Source organism: Anguilla anguilla, chromosome 18 (assembly GCF_013347855.1).
Source record: "Anguilla anguilla isolate fAngAng1 chromosome 18, fAngAng1.pri, whole genome shotgun sequence".
Lineage (NCBI taxonomy): Eukaryota > Metazoa > Chordata > Actinopteri > Anguilliformes > Anguillidae > Anguilla > Anguilla anguilla.
In genome coordinates, this window is record NC_049218.1 from 12,928,836 (window position 1) to 12,937,538 (window position 8,703).

Here is an 8,703-nt window from a genome sequence, read left to right on the forward strand (position 1 = left end):
TATCTATATCCAAGTTAATGTTACTATATAACTTTGCTGGTGTTTAACCCGTTTGAGTGCACTGTTTCAAGCCTACTTCGATGACAACGCACATTGAATGATGGCTAGCGATGTTATATTCATCAATACAGACACGACCAAAATATCACATAACGTTAACTGACTAGCTAGCTAACATGTGAGTTGTGAATAGGATGGATGAACTGGGGAGCAAGCGATCTAGCCTAACTTACCTTCGCTAACCACATATTGACATACGCAGTACTATTTATTTATCTGCACTGAACCAGTTAACGGGGTATTTGTCCATTCAGCCTCGGGTAATTTTGGCTAGCTACGTTAGCTACCTTGCTTGCCAGCAAGCTAACATTAGCTGACCAACCAGCAAGCTAACGTAGTTCGCTAGTTAGCCGGCTAAATATAGCTACGGTAACGTCTAGGGAGCTATTTTGCTACTAAAAGTAATAACAAATAGAACCTCCAGTCTTCTGAAAAAGGCTTTGGCAGCAACATTTTCTCTGTAAAGGTTTGACATTGAGGTAGCTGACAAATACGAGCGCTGTCCGCTCAATGTTGACACACCAGCTCACATTCTTGCTCCCATTTTCGGACGCTAATCAGCTCGACGTGGATTACAGACAGTGGAAGAATTCTACCAATGATGTCACGCGTTGTAAACCAATCAAAGTGTAGATGCCGGGTCCCTGAGGTGAAAGGTTGCTACGGCGAGCATCAATGACCAATAGAAATAAGGGGGGAAAGCGACGACTTGTTTCAAGTACAGCGTTGCACAGAGGACCATTACATTTCAAGTTCACTTTCTTCAAAGCAGGTAAGTGAGATAAATGTGTTCTAATCAATATTTTAATCTTAGGGTACAGTACGATATAAAATGTGATTTTTTTCATAAAAGGGACTGTGCCTTTGTGCAGTATACCGATAGGCAGTAAAAAACATAACGTTAATTATGGCTCGCCAGACTGGCTGTTAGTTATTCTGTCAGTCCAGTCTAGACCGTGTAATGAGAGCTGAGTTGTGTGCAAATTATCTGCTAGCTTCGTAGATGGCTATCTCATCGACAGACTAGGCTATAATTCTACCTCGACAAAGCACAGGGTCTCATCAAATAGCTTACGGTAGCTAACTTGCCTGTTTCTGTCGATTGTTTTCTTATTTAAAATAACTGAAAATGGCTTTTGAGAGTAACAGTTGGCTAATTAGTTAGTTAAATCTGTTTTAATTGTTTTTAATGAAATACCACTAATAAGAAAGAAAAACTTGCAAAAATACCGGGGTCGTCCCACCCGGAATATTGTTTAGCCCTGTAGCTGTTGTCATGACGTCATCACACGTACAAAGGAGCACAGAGTACCGTTACCCTGTATCTATGTCAGTAAAAAGCGATTTCCCCATGCAATGTTAATGTAGTATGAGAAAGTTAAGGTGTGCGGCATAGTACCTCTTTGCCAGGATCTCCCCACTGTAACCATACATATAGATTATCATATTCGAAAGTGCTTGAACAATATACTTCAAGACTCATCAATAAATCGAAAGCCAATGCATGTTTACTGAATTCACTGTTATCAGTGTAATTACAGCCTAATGGTTAGAGTGATGTTCTTCATCAGTGGCGGTTGTGTTTTGTGTTTCACATTTCTGATCCCTCAAGCTGTCTGGTGTTGTATAGAGTCGCCGGCACGTGTCCACCTCACCCAGCCGGTAAACAGAGTGTGTGGAATGCTGTGGAGAAGGAGGGATGGCCGGAGCATTGCGCGATGCTCGCTGCTCTTGGTCACTGCTCTGCTGTTCGCCCACGCACACGAGTCAGATCCGCATGGCCACCCGGACGTAGCGGAAGGTCACCGGCCGAACATGCGTCTAGACAAGAACATGGTTCAGGACAAGGAGTGAGTCCTCTGTTGTAATGTCCATTGACAATGTAGTGCACCTGCTCATTAAAGATGATTCTTCAAGGTCGGCCACTGATTTATCCTGACATACAGTACAGTCAGTAAGTATTTGGATGGCGACACAACTTTTGTTATTTTGGCTCTGTACTGCAGCACATTGGATTTGAAATGAAACGATGAAGATGATGTTAAAGTTAAGATTGTCAGCTTTAAGCATACAGTGCCATGAAAAAGTATTTGCCCCTTTTTGTTTTCCTCAATTGTTGCATATTTGACATACTGAATGGGTTCAGATCTTCAGACAAAATGTAAAATTAGACAAAGCTTAACTTTTTATTGCACCTATCCTTATTGAATCTAAACATCTCTCATATTGAACCTTACCATCAGAGTAAACTAGTCAACACAAAGTTATTACAAGCACACTATGCCGTGACAAAAGGAAAAAAAGATGTTGAAATGTATCAGTCTGGAAAGGGTTACAAAGCCATTTCTAAGGCTCTGGGACTTCACCAAACCACTGTGAGAGCCATTATCTCCAAATGGAGAACACTTGTGAATAGTGTGAGTCTTTCCAGGAGTAGCTGACCTGCAAAAAATTTATCCTAGGGTGCAGCAACAACTCATCCAGGAAAGTCACAAAAGATCGCCACGTCAGCAAATGAAATGCAAGTTCAGTTGTATTCAGGTCGGGTGATTGACTTGGCCAAAAGTGATGCAAAAACATACAGTTGGCTAAGAAACAGCTGAGCAGCCAGCTGGCCAATTCCTTTTGGGGGGGTGACTGTATATAAAGGGCTGTAATTTCTATATGGTTCACCAAATATGGTTGTAAATACCCTCATATTAAAGGAGACAGCACTTTAGCCTTGATTTGCTTCATTTCAAATCAAATATACTGGAGTAAAGAGCCCAAACAACAAAAATAGTCACTGTCCAAATACTTATGGACTGCACTGAATTTCACTAAATAAAAACCAGTGGCTACTACAACACAGTGCACTTAAGAAGGACAGTTTCACCAGCTGTTGATCTAACACTTGGTTATATCGGGGCAGGACGGAGTTGGTCACTTCCATTGTGAGTGACACACTGCTGAAATGGACTCATTGCTTGTCTGTTGTGACATCAGTTGGTCGTAGCATTTTCATGAGCGTCTGCTTTCCGATTCTATCTGTGCTGCTGCTGTGCTTGTGAGAGGCTGTGATGTTCACCAGTGCCCTTACTTACCCTCTGCCCCCCCCCGCCAGGCACATCATGGAGCATTTGGATGGAGTAATCGATAAGCCGGAGTCAGACATGTCCCCCCAAGAGCTGCAGCTGCACTACTTCAAAATGCACGACTATGACGGCAACAACCTGCTGGACGGGCTTGAGCTTGCTACCGCCATCACGCATGTGCACAAAGAGGTACGCGAGCGTGCACGAGCCTACTCTCCTCATGCCATATTACGCGTTATGGATTACTGCCCCCTCAGGAAATACGGTCTTAGGCCCGCCTCCCTGATATAGCTCCAGGAAAAAGAGTCCTTTTTTCATCTGGGTTAATGGAGTTCTGTGCTTTAGTGTTGCAACACCTCCAATGTCCAAGATTATTGATGTTCATGTGACAAGTAATTCCAAATGGAAAGTCCCATGAATTTCTGCTCTATAGTTGGTCATGTTGGCTATTGAGTTGATCCGTGTTTAACGACTTAATTATAAACTTTTATATATTATTTTACGCACAAACCTTCTGATTAAAAAATGCAATATCAGACCATATACTCGTGATTTTATCAGTAGCTACCAGTAGTCCCTCTTGACAGTATTTGTAGAGAGCTAGAGGGCCTGAAGGAGAATTTATGTAATTAATCTTCAGCTAATGGTTAGGAAAATATTTGCTTATTGTGTCCTCACCCATATAAATGTCTTGAGGGGACTTGTGTTCATGCTGTCCCAGACCTGTGTGTAAAGCTAAATCATTTCATTTGCATTAACAGGAGAGGGGAGAGGACAGTCAACCAATGAGAGAGGAAGACCTCATAAATTTGATTGACGATATCTTGAGAGACGATGACAAAAACAACGATGGGTACATCGATTATGCAGAATTTGCCAAATCTCTCGAGTAAAGGAATGGGGTATTGAGAAACTGTGAAATGTGCTACAAGGGTGAACATAGTCACCTTCCTCTTTAAAAAAAACTGCTAGAAAGAAGCAGCCTTTAATTTGCCTGAGCTAGTGAAAGTATTTTGGACTGAGTTGGCACTAGCTCAGCTGTACCAGCATAAGTGGTTAATTTCAGTTCAAATGTAGAAACTGCCGAAAATGTCTGCTGTATGCAATAAAATCATGATAGTAATGTCCCTGTAGGTCAGTGCCAGTGTTGCTATTTAATGAAGAGTTTATTTGCAATAACTAATCTGGAGATTGTTGCATCAGATGTCCATCATTGTGGCATTTCTCACAATGAGTTAAATCATTGGTGTAGGGGTAACGATGTAATCAGGATAAACGTTTCCACACACACACCCCTCCCATCTAAAGTCAAGGCATTGCCATTGTTTGCTTGTGTTAAAGCGATGGCAACCAAGACATGCATAAAGTAAAGTGTCCAGTGTGGATAAAATGGCCAGCTTCACTTCCCGATTGCTTAGGTAGGGATGGAAGCTACAAGGTCAGGGCTGCTGCAGGGTTTCCAAAGGTTTCCTGCAGGAGGAAGGTACCCAGATGTGCATCTCACACCTGGTCCTGCAGTGTCAGCTGGACACCTGTGGCAGACATGTTTTCAGGTTTTTCTTTTGTATGATGGCCAGGGATATAGGTGAGTCACAGAAGAATCATGAATTGTACAGCAGCAGCAGTAGTGTGACATTTTGTATTCACTGTCCGAATATAGGTGTGAAATTGTAATGTAAAACATGACATGTGCATGGTCCTTCTGTGGCCTCCTTACCTGGCTGGGTGGACCAAGGTGGAGGTTCAGTGAACAAGCCAAACAAGTGATCACTGGCATCTGGCACCATGTGAAAGGCTCTGAGCTGCAACTGACTGAAGCTTTCCTACATTAAGTAATTGAATGTCAAACAGGAATGTTCTCTTTGTGCGTTTATAGTTTCTGACTGGATTAACCTGAGCACCATTAATAAATGCAGAAAACCTAAATCAGAATCCTATCGATGTACATGTTGGCTGCTTTCGTTTCAGTGATGTTAAATGTACAATGTAGTACCAAACATGAACTACTGTAGTTGTGAAATGGCTACATATCACTATAAAGCAGTTCAGGGTCTGTGCAATAAGGCCACATTAATTCTGTTCAGTCCATTTGTAAAGTGAATTGTTTTCTAAAGAAAAACCAAAACTCTTTATAACAAATATTCTATTTTCAAATAGTGTCATTAATTGTTTTGTGATACCTGTGTGTTGAAAAGCAAATGCCTCTTTGTATGACTTCAGATACTGTGACATTAGTTAAGTGAAGCAACAGTGTTTTATGTCTAATTTACAGCCAAAATAAAATAGACGCATAACACAAACGCCTCTCTCAACTGGTTTTGAGTGAAACTGAAAAACTTATGCAAATGAAAAGGATTTGCATTCACATGATGTTTTGCAGAGTTTCTCACCATTGAAAATGAAATGTAAAACCTGGAATAAACTGAAGAAACGAAGGTAGAGGTGAATCATGCTTATATTGTGGAACAAGGCTGGGCACAAGTTGTGGCTAGTGTCATTAGCAAGAATACCCTTAACAGAGAGACACGAAAATGGAGGAGCCTTCATACTTCTAATTAGTGCATATTTATTTTTTGACAATTTTTCACTCTGCTCTTCCTGCACTAGCATGTTGAGGCAAATATGAGCTTGTCCTCATTTCCCCTTTTTGAGGCTTGTCATGGCATTTTGAATATAGAGTGCACTCCCCTATGTTCAATTTACATACAGGAAAATTGAAAAGAATGTACAGTGTGGTTGGTAGGCCGCACACGTGTCTGGTATTACTCTAACAATATTACAGCAGCTTCTCGGTTTTTCTTGTGCCTATGTACATATATTCTGTACCTACATCTGACAGTAAGAATACTGGGCGAAAGTTATCTGAAATTGGTTAGGCTGTTTTTGGATGCTACAGCTAGCTTTAGAATCATTGTAGATTCAGGCGTATCACACTGGCAGCCTCTGCTCAGCTGTACAATAGCGAAGACTAAAAAAGAATACAAATAAAAATCAGGACGACTACAAAGAACTACACACACTGTGGCTATAAAAACATTTCATTGGGTACTTCCACACCCCACACACACCCTCACTCCCTGTTTACTCAGGGATAAATGCGGACAGGCCTAGCTCCAGTGATTGGCCGGTTCCAGTCCAGACATGGAGGCCAGGGAGAGAATGGGAGTGGCCAGGGTGGGGGCGGGTGCCCCCATGGTCCGCAGCTGGTTGTACCAGTCTTCGTGCGGGCGGGGTTGCGGGGCGGAGGCTGCGGGGCAGGAGAACTGACCTCCGGGAGCAGGGTGAGCGTAGGCGGCGGGGGACAGCATGGAGGAGAGGCGGGGGATGTGCGAGAGCGAGTGGGGGTACTGGTACGGCCTTCCGGCCCCGCTCGCTGGCATGCACATCCCGCCCATCAGGCCCCCGCAGCCTGGCAGCACCCCCACGGGCACGGCCTTCTGAGACGCCCGCTCCTGCTTCCGCTGCTTGGCACGCCGGTTCTGGAACCACACCTGGAGGGGTGGGGGCAGGTGAAACATTTCTAAATGGGACACCTGCTCAGTATAGTACCTCCTCTGTAGATAGGGATAATATTTAACCCTGGCAATCAGTTTCAGATGCCATTTCCTTGTATTGATCTTTCCATTACTGCATAACATAATCACTTATCATAGTTTGATCAGGGGTCTCCAATCTAATCTGAAAAGGGCCAATGTGAGTGCAGCGTTTTGTTTTAGCCTGGCGTTATGATACCTGATTCAACTAATTATCCAATCATGGTCTTCAATCAAAACATTGATAAGTAGAGTCGGGGTCTTAGTGCTGGGCTAAAACAACAATCTGCACCACATCGGCCCTTTTCAGATTAGACAGGCAAAACCTGGTCTAAATGGCTAAATGTGTTTTTCTGGTGTGATTATTCTCCAGTAGAGAATGTCTGAGTAGCTGTGTGTGCCAACATCATTGATCAGTTATCCTGTAAAATAAACTCAATTTTTTCACAAGGAAAAAAAGCCCTGAAACAAACAGCGCAATGTCGAAAATCTGCCTATTTTCAGCACTTTTATTTTAGATTCTTAGTAGCACAATCTTTTGATTTTAATTATACTCATATGTCTTGGTGAAAATCTATTCACTATTTTATGTTTTGCTGCATAAGAGCATCTGCAAAATGAATATGTAAATGTAAAGTAGTTACAGAAATTGTCCAACAACATTTTTTTACTAATTAAATGTAGTTGTGTAATACAATTGACACATGCACTAGTGGTAGGGCACATACATTTTTACGTTCATGTACTATTTTCCACTTCACCCTATACTTTCATCAATCGCCTCTTGGCGTCTCATCTGAGCAGGGAAATTTTAGAGAAAGCATAAAGCTGCAATAAAAAACCTAAGAGGTGCTCAGAGGTGCGGTGGGTCTCCTGCCAGTGTCTGTGCTTGAGGGGGCTGCACTGAATTAACTTTTTTCCACCATTGCTGGCATAATGGAGTTTTCATTCTGGCTTGTCATATTGTTTGCAAATTCTCAATTTAGAAAAAAGATGTGGGAGTAAGAAAAACTTTTAAGGAGGTTTAATTTTCATTTTTCCCACCATAATGTTGTCTCTTGCCTGAGGGTCCTCACCTGTATACGGGCTTCATTTAGCTTAGTTACCCGCGCCAGCTCTTCGCGACAGTAGATGTCCGGGTAATGGTTCTGACCAAAAGCCACCTCCAGGTGTTCCAGCTGTTCTTGACTGAAGGTGGTGCGGTGGCGCCTGCGAGCTGGGGACGGGTAGTGTCCTGCTATGTGCGCACCAAACCCAAGGCTTGCGGTCGTGATTTTCTTTGGAGGAATATCAACGTCTGGATTTGACAAAAATAATAATAAGATGTGATGACTGAATGGATAAATAAAGTAAAAAAAAATACTGCCCTTTTGTTCTTGGAAAGGGTCGTTTCTGGAAAATATGGTTTTAGTGAACTTTAGCATCATATATGCGTCTCCGGTTACCTGAAATTTGACACAGGCCGGGAAAAGTGTCCCCGCTAGCGTGGGAAGTGAAGTGTTTGGTTTGCTTTTCCTCGTCTCCGCGTCTGTGTGGTAAGCACGTATATACCCCACAGAAGATGCTTTATAAAGAACCTGAAACTCTGGGATTAAATGGTCTTTACCCACCCTAAAAACTACGGGGAACCAAATAACCACTCGGCTTTATCGCCACAATTTAATATCGTGAGAAAGCAATGACAGAGCCAAAAGGATTGTGTTCAGATTAGACCAACAATAGACTACATGGCGACTAATTTGTCAAATTGGTTGACTGGCCTTTGCTTCTACTAGGAGGCGAGAAGACGCATTTGAACATTGGGTTAGTTCTTCCAAAATTATGGCATGTTTTTCTTGAATGGTTAAAAATTGTTTCTAAAAACACCCCGTGAAAATTGAAAATGAGGTCATAGCGTTTTTCGTTTGCGAGCTCGATGTAGGCCTACCTACCAAATGGAATCAAATCCTTGAACTGGCAAACATTACACACTTCACACCCGAGTTTCATTTTTTTAAGCTGGCCTATAAAGGAAGAAAATCCACTTGTAGCCTACA

At 42.4% G+C, this 8,703-nt stretch overlaps 2 protein-coding genes across 4 annotated transcripts; one reads left to right on the forward strand and one right to left on the reverse strand.

The window, feature by feature from the left end:
* Positions 1-687: 687 nt before the first annotated feature.
* On the forward strand, positions 688-5,434 carry mcfd2 (multiple coagulation factor deficiency 2, ER cargo receptor complex subunit). Of its 2 annotated transcripts, none has more exons than XM_035400408.1 (4): positions 688-832; positions 1,691-1,910; positions 3,164-3,323; positions 3,896-5,434. In XM_035400408.1, exons 1-4 carry the CDS (start codon positions 736-738, stop codon positions 4,025-4,027), a joined length of 609 nt encoding a protein of 202 aa, XP_035256299.1. In that variant the 5' UTR covers positions 688-735; the 3' UTR covers positions 4,028-5,434. The 2 variants fall into 2 exon arrangements, with proteins under 2 accessions (XP_035256299.1, XP_035256298.1); XM_035400407.1 differs by having other exon boundaries at positions 694-832; positions 1,673-1,910.
* Positions 5,435-5,571: 137 nt separating this feature from the next.
* prop1 (PROP paired-like homeobox 1) lies at positions 5,572-8,703 on the reverse strand. Of its 2 annotated transcripts, XM_035400405.1 has the most exons (4): positions 8,595-8,703; positions 8,113-8,195; positions 7,744-7,964; positions 5,572-6,625 (listed from the first exon to the last, which is right to left on the reverse strand). In XM_035400405.1, exons 1-4 carry the CDS (start codon positions 8,654-8,656, stop codon positions 6,242-6,244), a joined length of 750 nt encoding a protein of 249 aa, XP_035256296.1. In that variant the 5' UTR covers positions 8,657-8,703; the 3' UTR covers positions 5,572-6,241. The 2 variants fall into 2 exon arrangements, with proteins under 2 accessions (XP_035256296.1, XP_035256297.1); XM_035400406.1 differs by lacking the exon at positions 8,113-8,195 and having other exon boundaries at positions 8,599-8,703.

Excerpts from the sequence above, each read along its gene's own strand:
- prop1 (XM_035400405.1), bottom strand. The coding sequence starts at position 8,656 with ATGAAACTCGGGTGTGAAGTGTGTAATGTTTGCCAGTTCAAGGATTTG. Across the intron at positions 7,965-8,112 it reads CGGCCTGTGTCAAATTTCAG|ACGTTGATATTCCTCCAAAG; the intron begins GTAACCGGAGAC and ends TGTCAAATCCAG. Across the intron at positions 6,626-7,743 it reads TAAATGAAGCCCGTATACAG|GTGTGGTTCCAGAACCGGCG; the intron begins GTGAGGACCCTC and ends CCACCCCTCCAG.
- mcfd2 (XM_035400407.1), top strand. The coding sequence starts at position 736 with ATGACCAATAGAAATAAGGGGGGAAAGCGACGACTTGTTTCAAGTACA. Across the intron at positions 1,911-3,163 it reads AACATGGTTCAGGACAAGGA|GCACATCATGGAGCATTTGG; the intron begins GTGAGTCCTCTG and ends CCCCCCCGCCAG. Across the intron at positions 3,324-3,895 it reads TCACGCATGTGCACAAAGAG|GAGAGGGGAGAGGACAGTCA; the intron begins GTACGCGAGCGT and ends TTGCATTAACAG.